The 21,383-nt window shown below is 24.4% G+C and overlaps 9 protein-coding genes across 9 annotated transcripts in view, besides 32 other annotated features; 6 read left to right on the forward strand and 3 right to left on the reverse strand.

The window, feature by feature from the left end:
• Positions 1-5,371, reverse strand: part of EDI_214360 (uncharacterized protein) — a gene marked incomplete at both ends in the record, with an annotated part of 5,526 nt that extends 155 nt beyond the window's left edge. The window contains one exon of the mRNA XM_001733504.1: positions 1-5,371. This exon is cut by the window's left edge and continues 155 nt beyond it. Within this exon, the coding sequence (XP_001733556.1) occupies positions 1-5,371 (5,371 nt within the window).
• Positions 5,372-5,430: 59 nt separating this feature from the next.
• Positions 5,431-5,511: a microsatellite.
• A 65-nt stretch (positions 5,512-5,576) lies between these two features.
• On the forward strand, positions 5,577-6,872 carry EDI_214470 (60S ribosomal protein L4, putative; the record flags this gene model as incomplete). Its single annotated transcript, XM_001741488.1, has 1 exon — positions 5,577-6,872. One exon carries the CDS (start codon positions 5,577-5,579, stop codon positions 6,870-6,872), a length of 1,296 nt encoding a protein of 431 aa, XP_001741540.1.
• Positions 6,873-7,133: 261 nt separating this feature from the next.
• Positions 7,134-7,157: a sequence feature (AT_rich).
• A 178-nt stretch (positions 7,158-7,335) lies between these two features.
• EDI_214480 (uncharacterized protein) lies at positions 7,336-8,070 on the forward strand (the record flags this gene model as incomplete). The annotated part of the gene is made up of 1 exon (XM_001741489.1): positions 7,336-8,070. One exon carries the CDS (start codon positions 7,336-7,338, stop codon positions 8,068-8,070), a length of 735 nt encoding a protein of 244 aa, XP_001741541.1.
• Positions 7,428-7,488: a microsatellite.
• A 4-nt stretch (positions 8,071-8,074) lies between the features above and the next one.
• Positions 8,075-8,119: a microsatellite.
• Positions 8,120-8,133: 14 nt separating this feature from the next.
• Positions 8,134-8,165: a sequence feature (AT_rich).
• A 206-nt stretch (positions 8,166-8,371) lies between these two features.
• Positions 8,372-8,523: a sequence feature (AT_rich).
• Positions 8,524-8,592: 69 nt separating this feature from the next.
• Positions 8,593-8,665: a microsatellite.
• An 89-nt stretch (positions 8,666-8,754) lies between these two features.
• Positions 8,755-9,201, forward strand: EDI_214490 (40S ribosomal protein S13, putative; the record flags this gene model as incomplete). Its single annotated transcript, XM_001741490.1, has 1 exon — positions 8,755-9,201. One exon carries the CDS (start codon positions 8,755-8,757, stop codon positions 9,199-9,201), a length of 447 nt encoding a protein of 148 aa, XP_001741542.1.
• A 119-nt stretch (positions 9,202-9,320) lies between these two features.
• Positions 9,321-9,344: a sequence feature (AT_rich).
• A 212-nt stretch (positions 9,345-9,556) lies between these two features.
• Positions 9,557-9,646: a sequence feature (AT_rich).
• A 761-nt stretch (positions 9,647-10,407) lies between these two features.
• Positions 10,408-10,535: a sequence feature (AT_rich).
• A 136-nt stretch (positions 10,536-10,671) lies between these two features.
• Positions 10,672-10,745: a sequence feature (AT_rich).
• Positions 10,746-10,830: 85 nt separating this feature from the next.
• On the reverse strand, positions 10,831-11,789 carry EDI_214500 (uncharacterized protein; the record flags this gene model as incomplete). Its single annotated transcript, XM_001741491.1, has 2 exons — positions 10,831-11,239; positions 11,431-11,789. The coding sequence occupies 2 exons, from the start codon at positions 11,787-11,789 to the stop codon at positions 10,831-10,833; spliced, it is 768 nt and encodes a 255-aa protein (XP_001741543.1).
• Positions 10,852-11,010: a microsatellite.
• Positions 11,241-11,292: a sequence feature (AT_rich).
• A 12-nt stretch (positions 11,790-11,801) lies between the features above and the next one.
• Positions 11,802-11,841: a sequence feature (AT_rich).
• Positions 11,842-11,865: 24 nt separating this feature from the next.
• EDI_214510 (uncharacterized protein) lies at positions 11,866-12,906 on the forward strand (the record flags this gene model as incomplete). Its single annotated transcript, XM_001741492.1, has 1 exon — positions 11,866-12,906. The coding sequence occupies one exon, from the start codon at positions 11,866-11,868 to the stop codon at positions 12,904-12,906; it is 1,041 nt and encodes a 346-aa protein (XP_001741544.1).
• Positions 12,907-12,939: 33 nt separating this feature from the next.
• Positions 12,940-14,622, reverse strand: EDI_214520 (mRNA export factor mex67, putative; the record flags this gene model as incomplete). The annotated part of the gene is made up of 2 exons (XM_001741493.1): positions 12,940-13,837; positions 13,952-14,622. The coding sequence occupies 2 exons, from the start codon at positions 14,620-14,622 to the stop codon at positions 12,940-12,942; spliced, it is 1,569 nt and encodes a 522-aa protein (XP_001741545.1).
• Positions 13,919-13,946: a sequence feature (AT_rich).
• Positions 14,623-14,690: 68 nt separating the features above from the next.
• Positions 14,691-14,784: a sequence feature (AT_rich).
• Positions 14,785-15,305: 521 nt separating this feature from the next.
• Positions 15,306-15,489: a microsatellite.
• Positions 15,490-15,542: 53 nt separating this feature from the next.
• Positions 15,543-15,823: a repeat region.
• Positions 15,794-16,361: a repeat region.
• A 304-nt stretch (positions 16,362-16,665) lies between these two features.
• Positions 16,666-16,731: a microsatellite.
• Positions 16,732-16,816: 85 nt separating this feature from the next.
• Positions 16,817-16,883: a sequence feature (AT_rich).
• Positions 16,884-16,897: 14 nt separating this feature from the next.
• On the forward strand, positions 16,898-18,013 carry EDI_214530 (dual specificity protein kinase lkH1, putative; the record flags this gene model as incomplete). The annotated part of the gene is made up of 1 exon (XM_001741494.1): positions 16,898-18,013. The coding sequence occupies one exon, from the start codon at positions 16,898-16,900 to the stop codon at positions 18,011-18,013; it is 1,116 nt and encodes a 371-aa protein (XP_001741546.1).
• A 337-nt stretch (positions 18,014-18,350) lies between these two features.
• Positions 18,351-18,420: a microsatellite.
• A 119-nt stretch (positions 18,421-18,539) lies between these two features.
• Positions 18,540-18,634: a sequence feature (AT_rich).
• A 203-nt stretch (positions 18,635-18,837) lies between these two features.
• EDI_214540 (uncharacterized protein) lies at positions 18,838-20,299 on the forward strand (the record flags this gene model as incomplete). The annotated part of the gene is made up of 6 exons (XM_001741495.1): positions 18,838-18,862; positions 18,921-19,017; positions 19,072-19,563; positions 19,781-19,809; positions 20,019-20,145; positions 20,176-20,299. 6 exons carry the CDS (start codon positions 18,838-18,840, stop codon positions 20,297-20,299), a joined length of 894 nt encoding a protein of 297 aa, XP_001741547.1.
• Positions 19,604-19,716: a sequence feature (AT_rich).
• Positions 19,738-19,779: a sequence feature (AT_rich).
• Positions 19,842-19,943: a sequence feature (AT_rich).
• Positions 19,951-20,031: a microsatellite.
• Positions 20,033-20,164: a microsatellite.
• Positions 20,171-20,274: a repeat region.
• Positions 20,300-20,310: 11 nt separating the features above from the next.
• Positions 20,311-21,010: a repeat region.
• A 3-nt stretch (positions 21,011-21,013) lies between these two features.
• Positions 21,014-21,202: a sequence feature (AT_rich).
• Positions 21,203-21,221: 19 nt separating this feature from the next.
• Positions 21,222-21,361: a microsatellite.
• Between the last annotated feature and the right edge of the window lie 22 nt (positions 21,362-21,383).

The raw sequence follows: 21,383 nt of genomic DNA on the forward strand, positions 1-21,383 counted from the left end.
TTTGTGCATTTGGATCATTTGAACTAGCAAGCATATCTCTTAAAGCGCGGACATTTGTTGGAGAATTCTTTTTAGCGACTTTCAAAGCGTCTTGATATTTTTCTAATTCTACATTAATTTGAATTTGTTTTAAATCAGATGGAATTGCAGCAATAAGTTTTTCTGGTTTGCCTTTGAATTTAGTTCTAACAGCCTTAAAGATTAAATCTGCTTTTTGTTCATCAGTAAGAGATGTATTTTGTTTTAAGAAATCAAGTAATTCAGGTTCTTTAGCAACTTCTATTAATTCTAAATAATACCCAAATGCAGTCTTAGGTGTTGTTTCATCATCACTTGGTGATGATAGTACTGCATTAATAATTTCATGTAATAATTGGAATCTTCTTTTCTCAAAGAAATATTCTGCAATTGTTGCAACATCAGTTGTAGATTTTAAATCAAAAACATTGACACGAGCAAGACCTTCATCAACCTTTTTCATTGAATCTAATAATTCCATTACACGTTCTTGTGCACCATATTTTTTAACCATCATTGTATGTTTAGCACGATCAATAACATTTCCACATCTTTCAATAATTTTATCAATTAATCCTAATACCTCTTTTCTTTTACCAATATCAGTGAAAGGAATAGTATTGAAATATTTAGATGACCCCATGTATGCTTTTTCATATAATTCAAGATGAAGAGTAATATCAAGATAAATATCCCATAATTCATTCTTTTCTAAGAAATCAAGTAAATGAGTAATATCTTCTTGATGTGTATCTTTTAACTTCTTTAATGTTTCTTTCATAATTTGATATTGTTTATTATCTAATAATGCTGGTAAATAAACTGTTTGGAAAAATGCATTTTCTGATAATTTAACTGGTTCTTCAAGTGCATAAACAAATGCCTTTTCAAATTCACCTTCAACGATATATTTATTAACAATCCATTGTTTATGTTTTTCGCATGGACAAAATTGGAAATAATATTTTGCTTCTGAATCCCAAGTAAAATGTTGTCCTCTTGTTTTTGATCGATTTTTATTATCAATAATTTGTTGTTTAATTTGAATCCATTGTTCATCTGGTTGTTTAATATTTTCAGGTGCAACTAATCCTTGTCCTTTACCATTTGATTTATTTGGAACTGATTTAGGATTACTAATAAAATTAACTAACATTTGACAAGATGCATTATCTCCAAACTTAGTATTTTTACCAATTTCCATATAAATATTTTCTACAATTTCCATTAATAATGGTTTATCTACTTTCTCTTTTAATTGATCAAATACATCTCTTGCTTGTTGGTATTGTTTTTGTTGTAACGTTTCATAAAATGATGTCATTAATACAGGGACATTATCTAATCCAAGACATTCTCCAATTGCCAAAGCATCATTCTTTCTAAAAACACTTTTATCATGTAATTCTGAATGTAAAGATTTTGCAATTTCAGTATTAGTAAATAATGTATGGAATGGAATACCTGAAGTAAAATGTGTTGTAGTCATTAGAGTGAAATAAACTCTAACTAATTGTTTTAAATGGTCCATTTTTATTTTCATATTTTTTAATGTTTCTTTTTTACATTCTTCTTCAGTTAAAAGTTCTTCAAAATATTGTAATAACTGATAAACAAGACATACCATATTTCTACTTTTTTCTCTTGATAAAACTTCACTTTGTAATTGATTAGCAACATTAAGACAATTTTCATAACAAATTCTTGATCCCATTTCAAGTGTAGGTGCTTGAGCATAAATTTCTTTCAAATTATTAAATAATTGACTATATCCTCCAACAAGATTCTTTTCAAAATTATCATAATATTGTTGTGTAGTTTCTTTGGCAAATGCCAATAAAAATTCTTCATCCCTTAGTCCTGAGAATTTACTTAATATATCATTTATTGACAATTTACTTTGATCTCTATTCTTTTGAACACACTCTTCTATAATCTTTAAAATATCTGTCCTTTTAGATGACATATATGATACAAATTCACTTGCTTCTTCTTGTGAGTCTCCATCTAAAATTACATAAATTGCTGTTACTATAATTTGTTTTTCTTTATCTTTTGGTGCGGGTTGAATAAAACTAAGACAGTCATAAGCTAATCTATATTTTTTCTTTTGTAAAAGTAAATCAACAGTACTAACATTAATATCAATTTCTTTTACTTCTAAAACCATTTCTATTTGATGTATTAAATTGGTTTTGTCATACATTTGTTTTAAATTAGCAGGGAAATTATCTAATGAAATTTCACTAACACATTCATTAAATAACTTCCAACATTGATTTTGAGTATATACACCTTGTTCTAATACTTTTACTGTTTGAATTAATCTTTTTTGTGGATTAGAAATTCTTATTAATACTGCAAAAATTTCATCAAATAAATTATTTGTTGGTGTTCTTTTATTTAATAATTCTGTTAATTGTAATGTAACTATTTTTTCTACTAAATCTTTAGATTTCGTTTGAACTGCATGAGAATAAGCATTAGTATAATCTGCTTTACTGAGATAATAATTTGCCATTGTATCATGGAATTTTTCATTACCTCCAACACTTGGATCTAATAATACTTTAAATGCTTCCATTGAATACAAATTAAAATTAACATTAAATTCTCCATTTCCTGGATTAAATGCACTTTCAAGTTCTCTGTATTGAGTTAATTTCATTTCAACAAATTGTCTTAATGTTTCTGGTAATGAATTAATAATTTCAGTATCAAAAACTGGTATTTTAAAATTAGTAGGGTCAACAGAGAATAGTGCAAATACAATAGCAAGATCATCTCTTCCCATATCATGTAATAATGTTTGTGTAAATGAATCTAATTTTCTTGTTTTTTCAATAAGAATTGAATAAACAATTGATCCAAATAAATCAATTCTAAACAACTCACACATTTCTTTTGCTGCTTCTGTTTCATGTTTTTCAAAGAATAAATAATCAACAATTTGTTGTGGAGAAACTGTTTGGATTAATTGAATGGCACACGTTGACTTACAATTCCATAACTCCCAATATTCTTGCATGTGGTGATTTAACTTTAATAAATATTCTACAAATTTTATAGTCTTATCATAAACAGGTGCTTGGAATAATAATGTTTGAATTTCTTTTAATTCTTTTTCTTCATTTTTAATTTCTACATTACCAGAATTATCAAATAATTGTTTTAATCTATTTGACGCTTCTTTTAATATATTAATATTTTCAAATGTATAATGTGGATCTTCACTAAGTAATAATCTAGTATATGAAGTAAGTGTATATCCTGATGTATAAATCTTTTTAAATAACTGATGAATATCAGTTAATTCTTTAGGTGTATTTTCGTCAATAAACTTTTCACATTCAGTAAAAAATTCTATTGAATTTTCTTGTGGATAAGTATGAATTGCTTCTAATAACATTGCTAATTGATCAACTTTTGTAGCATTTGGAACTGCAAGAAGTGCTTCAATAAATTCTTTTGCTGGAAGACCTTTTTGAAGAAGTGTATTCATTTGTGAATAAGTAATTAATGATTGACTTGCTGGTGGATCAAGAATATCTAATGGAATTGGGATATGGCGAGATAATGAAAGACTAAGAAGAGTATCTGAATCACTAAGAAATAGTGTTAATGGATCTTCAACAAATGGAAGAGATGATAAAGTATTTAGTCTATGAAGTAAAAATTTCATTTGTTTAGAAAATTCTTGATTTATAACACTAGAGTTGTAAGATAAGACTGTTCTCACACTTTCTACATTTGGTTGACTTTGGAAAATTTCGTATAATACAAGTTGAACAAAACTTATTTGTTGTTTTTCATTTAATGAATTTAATACCTCTCCAAAAGTAGAACGTAATAATGTTGAGGTTTCTCCTAATGAATTTGAAAAAGAGTTATGAAGATCATTAACATATTTAATACATTTTAACATAGCATAGTCATTACTAAATATTGATTTATAAGCATCATTTTCTTCAATTAATTGTAATAGTTCATCTAAATGTTCTAATACTCCTGTATGATGTAACATAATATAAGGTAATGAATATTTTCCAACTAATAATAACATTGGATGAATTGTTTGAACATTCATTTCAGTTAATTTATTACAAAGAATTAAATGAAATTTTAAAACTTTAATTTTTTCAGATGATAATGTATTCCATCCATTTAATTTATCATCACTTGTATTTTCTTTAGATAATGAAATTAATAACTCAATAATCTTTAAATTTCTTGGATATTTCTCAGCAATTTCAAGAATCAAAACTGGAACTAATCTATTAAAATAATGTCCAAGAATACTCATATGTCTTTGAATTATTTCTGAATCACTTTCTGCTAATGTATGTTTTCTTGCAATTTCATCAATAGCATCAAGAGCTGTTTTGTATGGAGTTAATAATACATGCTCATTATTATAAACAGTACTTTTATAATATAACTTCCAAAATATAGATTGATCATTATATAAAGTTGAAGTGGAATCAGTTAAAATAGGATTTGTAAATAATGTTTTAGAAAAACTAGAACATTGAGTTCTATACAATTCTAAGAAATGATAAAAGAAATGACTCCCAGATAAGAATAATGATTGAAGAATACTTGTAAAATTTAATTTAGGTGTTTGGTTAAAACAAAATTCAGACTTATTTAAGAATAATGTAAATAATGAGTCAAATGTTTTATCATAACGTTCATCAATATTAACTAAAACTCTTAAAACTTGATACAATGTATTATAATCTTCTTTAGAAAGTAAACTATTAAATGTATCTAAATATGCTATCAATACATTTGCTGTTACTAAATCATTTTCATTTACTAATTTTACAAGCTCTTGACATAACAACCCAAAATGAACTGGATTCTTTTGAAGTCCTTCACAAAGGAATTGAACTTCTTCTTGTCCTAAATGAGCAACTGAAGGATCATTAACGATTGCATAAAATGAAGTAAAATATCGTTTTCTATCTTCAGGAATATCGGTAATGGGGAAAATTGCATCTACAAGAAGAATACCAAAATGTATTTTTTTTTCAACTACAACAAGGTCTAAAGTAAAAAGTGATTCATCAGATTTTTCTGAACTATCTTTGAATGATTTATACAATAAAAATGAGAGCCATGCTAAATGAAATACAGAAGGAATATCTTCTGTAGCATTCCAGCTTGATGGAACAGCACCATTACAAAGATTAATTAATAATGAAATAACCCAACTTTTATCATTTTTTTTATAGAGTTCTTTCATAACAGCAGAAGCTGCATGAAACTTTCCATGTTTTAAAAGTTCATGAACAAGTGAATGAGATTTATTAAAATCATCAGCAGTAAGGAATGGGAAAAATGATGACATTAATTAGATTTTTAAGATTCTGATTCTTTTTTTGTGAATTGGGAAATTCGTTTTTTCTCAAAAAAAAGTAAAAACAAAAAAATATCAAAAAACAAAATTAAAAAGATGGTATTAAAATTATAATAAAAATATTAAAAATATTATTATTTGAGTAATTAACCCTATTAATTTTCATTGAAAAAATTTATAATCAATCCAACAAAGGATGAGTTCAAGACCATTTGTCACCATTTATGATGGAATTACTGGAGAAGCTGAAAAAACACCAGTTAGACTTCCAGCAGTTTTTCTTGCACCAATTAGAGGAGATGTAGTTCATTTCGTTTATAGAAATCAAAGTAAAAACACTAGACAACCAGAAGGAGTATCAACTGAAGCTGGTAAACAACACTCAGCTATTTCATGGGGAACTGGAAGAGCTGTAGCTAGAATTCCAAGAATTAGTGGATCAGGATCAGGAAGAAACGGACAAGGTGCTTTTGGTAATATGACTAGAAAGGGTCATATGTTCTCTCCACTTAAGAACTTCAGAAAATGGCAAAGAAAAACACCAAAACAAATGAGAAGATTTGCTGTTGCTTCATGTATTGCTGCTTCAGCTGTTCCAGCTCTTGTTTCAGCACGTGGACATCATATTGCTGGAGTACCACAAATTCCATTAGTTGTTAATTCAAAATCAATTTCAGTTATTAAGAAGACCAAACAAGCTGTTTATCTCTTAAAGAAAATTAATGCTTATTCAGATGTTCTTAAAGTTATTGCTTCAAAGACTGTTCGTGCTGGTCAAGGAAAAATGAGAGGAAGAAAGATTAAGGAAAGAAAGGGACCATTAGTTGTTTATGGTAATGATGATCTTCAAGCTGTTAAAGCATTTAGAAATATTCCAGGTGTAGATACATGCCGTGTTGAAAATCTTTCAGTTCTTAATCTTGCACCAGGATGTCATATGGGTAGATTCATTATTTGGACAGAATCAGCATTCAAGAAACTTAACACTATCTTTGGAACTCAAAAGAAGATGGCACAAGGTAAATCAGGATTTAGAATTGCTCATGCTCAAATGGCTGTTCCAGATATGAAGAGAGTTGTTGTTGCTGCTGAAAAAGCTAAACTTCTTAGAGCTAAAATTGTTTTACCAAAAGTACCAAAGAGAACAAATCCACTTAAGAACTGGGCTGCTATGGTCAAATTAAATCCATATGCTAAAATTGCTTCACATAAACTTGCACAAGTTGCTAAAGCACAAGCAGCACATAAAGCACAATATGCAGCTAAAGTTGAAAAGATTCTTGCAGCTAAGAAAGAAGCATTAAATCAATCAGTTGCTAAGAGATTTGTTAAAGCACAAAAAGTAGATGGAAAGGTTGTTAAAGTAAAAGTTGAAAATAATCTTCTTAAAGGTACTGTTAAGAGAACTGCTAAACAAGCTGCTTATATGAAGAAGTATGATGGAATCGTTAAGGCAAATGCCAAGAAATATGCTGAAAAAATTGGATTCTAAATTTAATTTAAAACAAATGGTGATGATAAAGAAAGTATTTAGGTTTTTTAAGAAAAAGATGATTTCACTTTTAACTCATTTTCAAAAGAGAAAAGTATGGAACTAATAACATCATACAATAGAAAAACTTCTTGGTACTTCCAATTATTTTATTATTTTCCTCTTTATAAAACAGTTCAACCATTGTATGAAATTGTATTTCAATTTATTCCTTTTAAAATGAATATACTTCAAACAATAAAGTCTTGTCCAATAATGATCAAATTTATTTTATTTAAAAAATATCCAAAGTTATTTAATTTGTTTAACTCTAATTGGAAAGAAAGGGCGTTATTTAAAATCGCTAATAGTACAGTAAATATTCAAATTCCGTTGTTTATACAAATTTCAATTTAAAGAAGTTTTTGATTGTTTTTTTTTAATGAACTAAAAAGGAAAAGAAAAAAACAATATATTTTAGTTCATGACAGAAGAAATAAAGGACATTAAAGAAAATAAAGAAATGAAAGAATTAAAAGAAGTAATTCGTAGACAACATGAAGTTCTTTTAAAATTAAAGAAAGAAAGAGAGATAATGGAAAATGAAATAAAGGCATTAAAAGAAGAAAAAAAAGAATGGTTAATTGAAAAAGAAGAACTTAAAGGAGATATTCAATGGAGAGAAGAAGCAATAACAATAAGAGAAGAATTGTCGTTAGTTGCAGAAGAATTAGAAAATTGTCAAAAACAAAATTTAAATTTAAGAAGAGAAAATGATAGTCTTAAAAGTGCAGGAGAAGAGGCGTTTCAAATTAAAAAAGAAAAAGAAGAATTAAAAAAGAAAGTAAGTGATTATGAAACTAAAATATTAACATTGGTTAAAGTAGTTGAGCAATGTAAAATTAAAGTTAATAATCAAACAGAACAAATGATGAAATTACATATTCAACTTGATGAAGAAAAATTAAAAACTGAGAATTGGAATAAAAAGTGTTGTGATATCTGTAAAAAAGTACAAATAGAAATAACGCCAGAAGCTATTATTGATAAACTAGAAGAAACAATGAATAAAATTAAACAAATGAAAATACAAGTTGAAGACTATAAATTTAGATATAATAGAGCAATTGAAAGAATGTCTGATTTAGAAAAAAATGATAGTTCATCAATAAAAGATATTGTTTCAGAACAAATACATGAAAATAACTTTATTGAGTAAATTCTTTATTTCCTTTTTTAATTTGTTTTAATTTATTTTAATTTACTTTTAAGTTTGAAAAACTAAAAATTAATAAAATAAATTGTATTTAAAATGGATAATGAATATACTGAACAAATAGCAAAAAAAACTAATGAATTAAAACGTAGAAGTGTTCAAATTTCTCAACACATTAATACAGAAGATAAAGAAGTTTTAGAAAAATTTCAAGAAGAAATGGAACGAAATATTGATAAAGTAAATACTAGTAAAACTTCAATAAATTCAGTTTCTAAAAAACAAAATTCAATTGGGTGGTTTGATTTAATTTATATTGTAATGATATTATTGTTAATAAACTATTTAATGGGAATTTTTATGAATATATTTCATAAATAAATTATTAATTGAATTTATCTCTTTTTATTTAATATTGTAACTTGATTTTAATTTGAAATAATCTTTTTATAATTTGTTATTAGATCCTTTTTTTCATTTGTTAAAAAATTTAATTGTTTTTCAATTGGTATTATTATGAATAGTAAAAAAGAATAATAAAAAAAAAAAGAAAACCCTTAAAAAAAAGAAAAAAAGAGGGTAATAAGATCAAGAAAAACTCCATATTTCCAAAGCCAAGTCACAGCCATGGGAAGGTTTGTTAATTTATAAAGTAATGATATAAAAAAAGAAAACTAAAAGAATAGAATGTATAATCCAGGTAGAGGTATTAGCAGAAGATGCATTCCATATAGAAGAACAGCCCCATCATGGTTAAAAACAAGTACACTTGAAGTTATTGATGAAATGTGCAAACTTGCTAAAAAAGGAATTGCACCATCACAAATTGGAGCAATTATGAGAGATACTCATGGAGTTGGATTAATTAAGAGTGTAACAGGATCAAAAGTACTTAGAATTCTTAAGCTTGCAGGACTTGCACCAAAAATTCCAGAAGATCTTTATTTCTTAATGAAGAGAGCTGTTTCAGTTAGAAAACATCTTGAAAAGAATAAGAAAGATAAAGATGCCAAGTATCATTTGATTCTTATTGAATCTAAGATTCATAGATTAACAAGATACTATAAATCAGCTAAAGTTCTTGAAGCATCATTTAAATATGATGCCAATACTGCTTCTGCTATCGTTTCTTAATTTCGTTAAAGTGAAGATTTTGGTAATGTGTTATTACTGGTTTTTCATTGTTTAAAAAAGTAAAGTATTTTTATTTCTTTTAATAGTTCAAAAGAAATAAGTATTAAAAAGTTGTATTCAATATAATTTTATATTTTTAATATCCTTAAAATTCATTTTCTAATATTCTTAAGTTGTGGTAATGTTGTTTGGTTAATAACGGTTTAAAGTAAGAGAATGTCAATAATTAACTTTACTTGCAAAAGCAATTTTCTTGTATCACGTGTGATAGTATAAAACAAAACAATTAATATCAAAATATAATCACACAAATTTAAGCTTAAAATTCAAATTAAAATATTTGGATAACACTTAGTTTTAAATTTAATAAATTTTAAATTAAATCTAAGTAATAAAACAATTCATTATTTTTTAATAAAAAGAAATTGATTTATGTTTAAATTATGAAGGATAGAAAAAAATAATTAACGTATAAATAGATTGTAAAGCAAAGTGCTAATATTATCTTTTTATTTTGAATGTTTTATTAGTTTTATTGAGAAAAAAAGTGTTTGTATAGAGGCTGTAAATGTTGCATTTTGAAGTGATGACTGTGTTAACGTTATGTATTGGTTTTCACTAAATTTCTTATTCAGGATCTGGACAATAGTTAATTGGAGAAATAGTAATATTATTTCCTTAAACATGGTTGATGTCAGATAGACGCCACTGTTTTTTTTTTTTATTGGGATTATATTATTCCAAGAATAATAATTTGTTAGTAAAAATTCTCTTTATAACTATGAGTTTATTTGAAACATTAATTCTTTTGGTATTACTTAGATATTTATTTAATACTGCATTTAATTTCTAAAATAATGCATTTTTTATATTATAGTTTATAATTACACTTCTTATAATCTCGTATACAATGATTATGCTTTTTATTTGGATATTACCAATATGGTTGTTTCTTTATAACACCATTTGTATTACTTGGACAATAATTTTTGTGTTACTGTTTTTTGAGTAATCGTATAATTTGTTAGTGTATTTGTTTTTTTTCGTTATAAATTAATTTATTTGGTGTGTATTAAACAAGAGTAAACTTTAATTATAATTGTTGTACTATAAAAAATTAGGTTATAATATTTAAGTAATCACTAAACGGTATTTTATTTAAACGATTTGTTTATTCATTATTTGTTTTTCTATTAATCAAGTTACTTTTAATAATTTGAATAAACAAAAATAATTTAAATTAATATTTCATTATTCAATACATATAAGTTCTTTTGCATTTTCAAATAGATAAAAATTTTATAAAATCTATATAAATTTAATCAAATTATTTAGTTGAGTAGCTTAACAACAACATTATATTTTTAAGACAATTTATATTATTTGTAGCACTGTTATTTCTGACTTACTTCTTCCATAAATTCAACTACCTCTTATAATAACATTTAATCTATCTTCACTAAACAAAGGAATTTATTTTTCAAATATTTTTTTAATTATGAATATAGAAATTATTGTTATTTTTAATTTAAATTTATTATTTAGTTTATCTAGTCAAAACAAAAAAAAAGAATAACAAAAAATTAATTTGACTTGATAATTCTTGGACAGAATAAAGTATCAGAGGTTTTAATTTTGAGCTACAAACTGATTATCAGTTTTTTCTTGTTCTTGATTATTACCTTCATTGTCAACTATAAAATTATTGTCCATACCATTAATTTCATTATTACTTCTATTAACAACACCACTAATTTCATTATCACTGTCATTAACAATATCATTAACTTCATTCTCATTATTTTCATTTATAGCACGAGCGTTGGGATCCATTTCTTGATGGTTTTGTTGTTCTGTTTTATTGGTTTCTGTTTCATCAATAATAGTATTGTGTTGAGGGTCATAAGGATTCCAATAGGGATATAATGATAAAAAGAAAGTAAGTAAAGGTTTAAATTTGGAGCTGTGTTGACGATCAAAAGTGAAATGAATTGTAACAATTTTTTTTAAGCACCTAACATGAATGAGTAATGAAAGACTAATAATATAAAATAAATAAAAACAAACAAATAATGTAATAAAAATAATATTCCAAATAGAACTTTTCTAAAATTACTAGTCGAGATTATAAACCAAAGAAATATTAATTCAAATACAGTATAATTGATGAAATATTTATTAATGAACTTAACTTTATTTTTTAAATGGTTATTATAAAAGTTTTCCAACTTTTCATTAATACTTAAAGGAGTTGTAAATGTAGCATAAAGGTATTCAAAATCACCAAGAGTATATAAATAAGTATTGTCATCAATAGGGATTTGATTAGGGTCATCATCTTTTCTAATTTCAATACAAGAAATTTTTGGATGAAGAGAGTGAAATCTTTGAATTGCTTTTTTTACATCACTGATTCGTGATTGAGACATTTCAATATTATTGAACTCAAGGTCTTTTGTTGGTTTTCCTGTTATTGAATTTGCTTTAATAATAAAAGAACTTTTAAATGGTTTTATGTTTCCACAGTCATTGTTTGTCCCATCATTGTTATTATTTAAATTATGAATTCCACTATAATCTGTGTTCATTTTGGTGATGTCTTAATATATTATTTTTAGTTTTTCTTTTTTTTTTAAATTTGGAAAAAAACTTTAAAAGAAACTCATGTCAAAAAGAACATCAAAACCACACAAATCCTCAAAAAAAGTTACTAAAAAAACAACATACCCACACTATGAAAACAAAAAATTCAATGAGGACAGTGTTATTGGAGTAAGTGGATTTGGATTTGAATTTGATGTAGTTCTTTCAATAGTTTTATTAAGAAGTGTAAACCAATTTAAGCGGTCTTCAATTAAGTTCTTACATTCAAAGGAGGAAATGAAAGGATGTGATGTTGTTCTTGGATATGGTGGACAATATGATCCATCATTAAATTTATTTGATTATCATCAAAAGGGATTTAATAATAAATATCCAGGCTCAACATATCTAATGACTTGTTCATCAATGGTATTCCTTAAATTTGGAAAAGAGATTGTTAATTCTTATTGTTTTAAATACATAGATCCCAAAGGTAAATCAATAAAAGTAACAGATGAAATCATTCGATTAGTTTGTAAATTTTATTATCTTAATCGTTTAGAATCAATAGATGCTATTCTTAATGGTGTTTTATGTTATAATGATCCAATAAAATATGAGTCATTAACAGATGGGATTTATGTTACATCTGATTATTGTACAACTATTGATGATATTGAATTAATTGTTGCAAATGAATATAAAAACTTTCACTCAACAATGAATTTAACAATAGAAACAGCAACGTTATATCATCCAGTAATTCGAAAGGCTAAAGAGTCATTACAACAACAAGGTCTTTATAAAAGAATTTTGTTTTGTGATCAATCAGTAAATAATTCTTTGGTAATTGAAGTAGAGAAAGAGCTAAAATGTGAAGGAAATTTTTTATTCTTTATTAGACAGTCTCCAAAAGGATGTTACATTTTTTCTATTAATGAAACACAATTTGTTAACCGTAAAAGTTTACCTAAATCATGGAGAGGTAAAGAAAATGAAGAATTAGAAGAAGCTTGTGGAGAAAAAGGAGCATTTTTTTGTCATCATAGTGGTTTCATGTTATCATGCTCAAACCTTAATGTTGCAAAAAAACTTGCTATTAAAGCAATGACAGAAGAATAAAATTAAATGAAATAAACTAAGAAAAAAATCAATTTAAATTTGTTGTAATTTGTTAAATAATTCTGAGCCATATTGACTTATACCTTGACCAATATATTGTTCATTCCATTGTAACTTTTCACAAATAAAACCTGCTTGTTCTTTAGTGAAATTAGAACCCATGACTTTTAAGATGAGTGTCATTCTTACTACTGCCATTCTAGAATCATAATTTGTAGATTTAAGGAATGGTAACACCTCAGCTACTGATAATTTAGTAAGATTACTAACATTATTAATTGCATCAATAGCATCCTTTGTTTGTTGAACAACAACAAAAGGAATATCTCCTTTAAAGAGATGAAGGTGTTCATTAATAATAATATTATCTGGAGTAAGAATGAACGTTCTATAGAAATTCATTTCTCTTGAGTTCAATTCACATTTTCCAAAAGCAGTAATATTTAATACAGTTGGAAAGAGTGGTGGAATTTGTATTTGGCAAACATCAAATGCAATGTTATTCATTTTATGTGTACAGTGTTCAAATTTATTAACAAATAATGGAGCAATTTTAGGACCAATATATAATCTTGATACATATTCATTTTGAGCAAATTGGTTTGCATGATTTCTATTTGAAGTAGAAAGGAATGTAGCTACACCATCAGATAATGTCAATGAAAATATTGAAGAAGGGTTATAAAAACGAATAAGATCACCAGGATTCTTATCGAGTAATTCAAAGTATTGAGTTAAGAATCCATTTGCATAAGAATAAATGTCAAATGAAGCAAAATATCCAATTTCAATACTTGGGAGATTATTATTAATACTGATAGGAAATTGGAATGCAGTTCCTAATGGCTTTTGATCTAAAAGACGCATTTTTTTAAAATATGTTCTAATTTGGCTAAAGAGGTGGGAAATATATTCTTTAAGTACAGCATAACTGGTTGAATAGAAAAGAGAGAAGTAGAATACTATCTGTATCCTAAAACAAAATGAAATATTATACTCCTCAAAAAGATAGATTTAATCAAATTAAATAAAAAAATTAACAAACAAAAGATAATTTGGGTCTTGAGTAATTGGATTGTTCAACAATGTTAAAACTTCAAGTGGTAAATCTTTAATATGGTCTAATTGATCTACTTGTCTAATTGAATTATTTGTTAAGTCGAGACCCATTAATGAAGGAAATAATCTACCAAGATTTTTAAATGAAACTAATGAAGTTAAATTGTTATTACAATAATGAACTGCTTTTAGTGCTGGTTTTGAAAGGGCAATTAATTCAAAAATTTTGTTTAAAGCAACGTTATCAAAATTACGTTGATACCCAAGTGCTTGTAATTTTTGTTGAAGATTATCCAAATTAATTGAGAAGTCTCCTGCAGTATAACATCTTGAAATAAGTTCTTTAACTACAGATTGAAGCGATGTTGCTTGTGGTTGTTGTTGCATTTCACAAATAGAGACAATTGAGTTGTCATAGTTATCACCATTTAATCTTAATATTTGTTCAACAAGATTTGGAAGTGAAACTGAAACAGTAAAAGTACCATTATTTCCATTTACAAATATATTCTTTTTAATATTTTGACCTGCCCGACTTAACCAATTTACAAGTTGTTGAGATGTACCAGTAAATCCAGTAACACTTAATTTTGTTGTATTTTTCTTTTGGAAAGTACGTTTAGTATTTCCTTTTGATTTGTGGGAGTTCTTTGCCATTGAATATGTTATTTTAAGTTCTTTCATCACTAATTTTTAGGGTTTCTTGACTTCATTTTTTTCTTTTGATTTTTTCATAAATTAATAAAACTTTATTTTCATTTTCTTTTCTTTTTTTAACAAAAACTCAATTTTTAAACTTTTTATTATATTTTTATTTATCATTGTATAATTCCTATGAATTTGTATCATCATAACAAACTCATTTTTTGTTACTACTTTTGTACTACTGTTATTTTAGTGGTTGTTGTCTTGAGTCATCTTTCTATGTTTAATTTATGTTTTTATATTTTTGAGTATTTATTTATCCCTTGTACTTTTTGTGTAAGTCATGTTCCTTTAATGTGTTTTACTTATTTTTTATCATTTCTAGTATCAGATAGTATATTAACAAGAGGTATCAACTTAAAAAACAAAAATAACAACGCTTTATAATAAAAGTTAATAAAAAACTAAATGTATGATTATAGAAGAGGGCATGAAATTGTAATAGTTGAGAGTTAACAGTTAGCGCTTTAGTTTAGTCAGTAGAAAATAATAAAAGTATAAACATCATTTTTTCTTAAGTATAATACTGATAAATATATTTCCTCTTTTGTTTTGTTTTCTTTTTCTACTTTAAAATTATCTTTACAACTTCTTGTTTATTTTAAGTCAAACACTTAACTTGTTCTTCAATTATCTTTTATTTTATTGTACCCTCTCTTTTGTTCCCTATTTTTATTTGATTCTAGTCTTATTTTTTGTTCAATTATTTTAATATTTTTTTGTAAAATACTAATGTTGCTGTCTTTTCTGTGTTTCTATTTCACATCCTTTTCACAATTAATTATTATTTTTTTTCTTAGTTTTCTTTTGTTTTTTTTTCATAATGGGAATTTCTTAACATCTATCAATAACCAAAATAACAAACAATAAAAAATAATATATTATCAATTCTTTTAATTTTGTATTAAAAATCATTGTTTGAAATAAAACCAAATGAAACATATGAACAAGCTATTAAAAGTGTGGAAGGGATATTTGATAGGATGGAGAAAGTGGTTGGAAGAATAATACTGGTAGAAATGAAAGGAATGAATAAATAGAAAAGAAATAAAAATAATAGAAGAATGTAATGATGATAAAGAAATATAATAAAACAAAAGATGACATAATAAATACAGCTCCTGAAATAGAAGGAAAGAATATCAAAGATAAAATTAGGGAAAAAATAAAGTATATAAAAAACTAGACAAAATATAAAATATTTAATATATATTGATTCGGAAGTTGTTAATAGGAAATAAGATAAGTCATATTAAATTAGAGTATAGTAAATAAAAAAAAAACAGGTAATAACTATTATTGGAGATACAGATAGAAACAATTTTTGAGGATATGTTAATGAGAAAATTGATGAAATTTTTAAAAATATAAATGATTCAAAACTTTTTGTATTTTTGATAGAATCAAAAAGAAGAATAAAAGGAATGATGAAACCTCATATTAAAAAACCATAATATACTTTTGAAATAACACATGAATTGCATAAGTTATTACTCAGTTATGGTGATTGTAATATCCTCCTTTTAAGGAAAACTATAACAAAACCATATTATGATAGTCTTTCTCTGAATATAAAGAATATTAAATGTAATTTATGGATAAATATCCAAATTGTTTCATACTAAAACGAATTATTGTAATTAAAATGATTTTTATATTTATGTTTTATTTAAAAATTAAAATAGAAAAAGCCAACTGAATGATATAATCCGTGAAAATTCATTATTTCTGTGCACTTAATTGTTTTATTTCTAATGAAAATTATTATATAAAATGAAGTATTTAAAAACAACAAAAAGACTTAATCTAAAAGAATTTAAGTAATAATAATGCACAAACCAATGATGGCCATTAGAAAATAATATCTAAAAAGATTTTTTTCAAAACCAAATTGTAAGCAATGATAGAAGAATAGGAGTTTAAAAGTATAACAAAGTGATTATTCTAAATAATAAAACTAAGGAACGTTCCATAATTATCCTCAATTGTTTTGAGAAATAAACATAAAATAAGAGAAGAATTAACAATAAAACTATTAAAATATAATAAAAAAAGTAAAATCAGCAACTTGTTATTCAATTAAAGGTTAACATAAGTTGATTGTTTATAATAAAGACAAGAAAAACCTAAATTTTGATGAGAGTTCTATATTAATGAAAAACAAAAAAGTATTTTAAAAAAAAAAAGAAAAAAATTAAAAAAAGATTTAAATAGAAAACACAGAGTGATGGAGCCATATGATGATGAAAATGATTCACTTAGTGACATGGACGAAGAGGATGATGTTGAAGACATTAATGACTATCACTATGGTGGATATCACAAAGTTGAAATTGGTGAAGTTTTCAATAAAAAATATATTGTAAAAACGAAACTAGGATGGGGTCATTTTTCCACTGTTTGGCTAGTTGAATTTCAAAATAATGGCAAGGTTGAACAAGGAGCATTAAAGGTTGTTAGAAGTGCACAAAAATATACAGAAACCGCACGAGATGAAATAGAAATACTAAAAACTATTTCAAATAATGATCCATTAAAAAAGTGTTATTGTTTACATCTTATTGATTCATTCCAACACCGAGGATTAAATGGAATTCATATGTGTATTGTTACTGAAGTTGGAGGAAGTAATTTATTATCTCTAATTAAATTATACCATTATCATGGAATTCCACTAGAAATTACAAAAGAAATATCACGACAAGTATTAGTTGCATTAAACTATTTACATAATAAATGTTCTCTTATTCATACTGATCTTAAACCAGAAAATGTATTATTAAATTTTGTTATTGATCATAATCATATTAAAAGAAGAAACCAAGTCCCTCCTGCTAATAATATTAAAGTTATGTTGGCTGATTTTGGTAATGCCAATTGGATCGAAAAAAGATTCACAAATGATATTCAAACTAGACAATATCGTTGCCCAGAAGTTATGTTAGGGCTTCACTGGGGATGTCCTGCAGATGTTTGGTCTCATGCTTGTATGATCTTTGAACTATTAACAGGTGATTTCTTATTTGCTCCAAAACAAACAACTCATTATTCCAAAGTTGAAGATCATTTTGCTCAATTTATTGAACTTCTAGGACCAATTCCAAGAAATATGATTGACAATTCTCCTTATAAAAGAAAATATTTTACAAATGATTATGGACTTAAGAAAATACCAAATAACCAGTTATCTTATTGGCCACTCGATATGGTTTTAAGAGATAAATACAAATTCTCAGAACATGACTCAAAACAAATAAGTTCTCTTCTTCTTCCAATGCTTGATTATAATGAATTAACTCGTGCAAGTGCAGCTCAATGTCTCACTCATTCATGGTTCAATTGAATTTGTATTGTATAATTTTTATTAAGTCTTTGTTAGAAACAATACAACAATGTATTAATTGAATCATTAAAAAATATTACTTCCTATTCTCTTTAATTGCTCCATAAAATAATCAAATAACACCACTAACTTTATCCACTTTTTGTTGGTCTCACCAGTAATTAATCTAAATACCTTTTTATAACAAAAAGCAAGTAAAGAATTATTTATCTTCTTAATACTTTCATTTATTACATTTGTTGTGTTTTTTGAGATCACCTTATTATTTTCATATTACTTTTTATAAAAGTGATTAATTTTTATTCAATGCTCTTGAGAAGAATTAAATATTTTTGAGTATTTTATTATTAATATCTATTAAGTAATAATATTATTATTATCATTTAATTATTATTACAATTGTATTAAATGATAATAAACTAGAAATATACTTCATAGAATAATTAAAAGGAGTTATTTGAAAAGAGTAAAGAAACAAAGAGAGTCTTAATTAAGTAAAGTGATAATAAGATGTTGTCAGAAATTCATTAATAAATTTTATTACAATTTTATTATGAGTTGAGAAATAATTTATTTTAAAAAATTAATAAATTATTTAATAAATTATTTAAAAAAAAAAAAGCTAAAAAAAGATAAACAGAGTTTGAACTACTTTTTATTACTATTTTTAATTGTTACTTATGTTCATACTATTTCTACTTTGTTTTAGTGTCTTATGTTTAGCAACTGACGTTTCAATTAACACCTTTTATAAGGCAGAGTACAGTGGGAGTGAGTTATTAATTACTTTCTCATTTCAACCAGGCTCAAGTAATTATTTTTATATGAATAGATGTGGTTCTGATTTTGGTTTGTTATATTTTAAAAGGAGTTATAACTTATTAACAAAATTTGTTTAATGAAATAGCAATTCAAGGAACTTTATCAGACGGGTTTTTGTTAAATGGAAATATTCCTGATGGTACTGAAGTAATTAAAAAAATATCTCAAGATGCAACTAGTCTGTTTGTTAGATTTTAATTTAAAAGCAAAAGAAAGGAATATTAAATTTTATTTAGAACAGTTAAACTCACAGGATGTTCTAATGACTCTAATGGACAAGCTAAATGTTCATGTGTAATGGAAGTTTCTAATGTAAAAAAAGAAATGATAAATGGAAGAGTGTTAACTGAAGTTGCACAAAAACCAATTACTAAAAAAGATAGTAGTTCTTCTGAAGAAGAAGGAAAAACAGTCCTTTTTATGTGGGACTTATTAAAAGGATTAGACAATACTACAGTCATTGCACCATCACTTTCTGACTATAAATTTAAAACACTTACATATGTTGATAATCCTTCTGCAGGTGGACTATGTTTATTATATGGTATTTCAGATGTTACTGTTGATGCTCAAGTATATACTGATAAAAAATTACAATTAGGAATGGGTAAATTCAATCCACAATCAAAACAATTATTGTATATCGTTGCTGAACCAGCTGGTTATTACCCTTATTATTATAATCCAATCACTGTAGAAGCTGGAGTGTCAGGAATATTTGTTACATTGTTTGTTTTCATGATTGCTTTCTTGATCTAATGATAATTCTTTTTAAATTAAAATAATATAATTTTAATTTATTTAAAACTATATAATCTAAAAAATTTTTAATTAATTAAAATATATAATAAATATAAAATTTTACTTTTATAATTTATTTTCTTCTTAAAGTTTTCTGAGTGAATTTTTTACTTTATTTAAATAAATATAAAAACTAATATTAAGTATAGGTAGAGTTCTCATCATTGTTTATTGTTAGGAAACTGATCTCACACTTACCATGGCGTTATTTATATTTTTAATTATAATAAATAAAAAATGAATGATAAAATGAAGATTTTAGTTATTATAATAATTTAATCTTTTTTGTATTTATTAAATTAATTTTGAATATATTATTGATTTAATTTTATTTATTCCTTTTCTTATTTCTTTTATTTATTTATTCTTTATTATATTTAAGTATTTAATTATTTCTCTTATTTGTATTCTATTTCTTTGTTATATTGTGGTTTCATCTTCTTCATTTCTTTATTTTCATTTATTTTATTTCATTTTCATCGTCATTATGATCTTATCATCATTGTTTTGTATTTATTATTTTTATTTCTTTAAAAAAGAATGAACAAATATAAAAATATCAATATATTATTTGATTCAATTATTGGTGATTTAAATATTAATACAACATTAATGAACAAATTATACAGAATAAAGAAGAAGAATGAGATACAAAACAAATAAATGATACAATAAATATAAAAATGATAAAGATGAATAAATGATTAAAATTTGATTTTATTTTCAATAAAATCAAAAAGAAAAATAAAGAATAAATAAAATAATATTAAAAATAACAATTTACATTTATTTAAACAATCAAATCATTGTTTGTTTTTGATATTATATTTTTTATAAATAAAATATATAACAAAATCATTTTTTAACAATATTCATTTTCATATTAATGAATATCAAATATATAATATTGAAAAATATCAAAAATATTTCAAATAAAACAAATCAATGTAATTGAAATGAAAATAATAAATAAATCAAATATAAAAATAAAAAGAATAAACAACAAAACATTAAATATGAACAATTCATTTATCAATAAATGAAATGATAAATAAAAATAATATATTTTAATTCTTCATTTATTTCATTTAAAATAATCACATTCAATATATTAATTTAACATTAAATAATAAAAATAAATAAAAATATAATAAAATTAATAATTCTTTTTATTTATTTATCATTTATATTATTTTATTATATTATTTTATATCATAAATATCATTTAACAATTACATTGTTGTATATTATATTTCTTTTATTTCTTTATTATTATTATTTATTTATTCATATTAAATAGTTATATTGTTATTTGTATGTTTCATTTATGTTATTATATTCTTTAATTTAATAAATGAATTAATATGAATATATTTCATTATTTATTAATTATATTATATTTCGTTAATATTTTATTTATTTTCTATTTTGATTTTTTCTCTTTATATCATTGTATTGATTTCATTAATTGATAATTCAATTTAATTCGTTTCAAATAAAGAAATAGAAATGAAATATAATTTATATAATTCATTAATAATAAAAGAAATGATAATAAAATATAATGAAGATACTTTTACATCAATATATTTTTAATTATTAATGTTTATATATTTATTCGATTACTTCTTCATTACTTCTTGTTATTTATCTCTTTCTTTTTCTTCATTGAATTTTTCTAAATATTATTGATTTTATATTTATATTATTTCTCATTTGTTAATTATTAAGTATTGCATATATTCAT

This window comes from Entamoeba dispar, genomic scaffold, assembly GCF_000209125.1.
Source record: "Entamoeba dispar SAW760 scf_1105229463771 genomic scaffold, whole genome shotgun sequence".
NCBI lineage: Eukaryota > Evosea > Mastigamoebida > Endamoebidae > Entamoeba > Entamoeba dispar.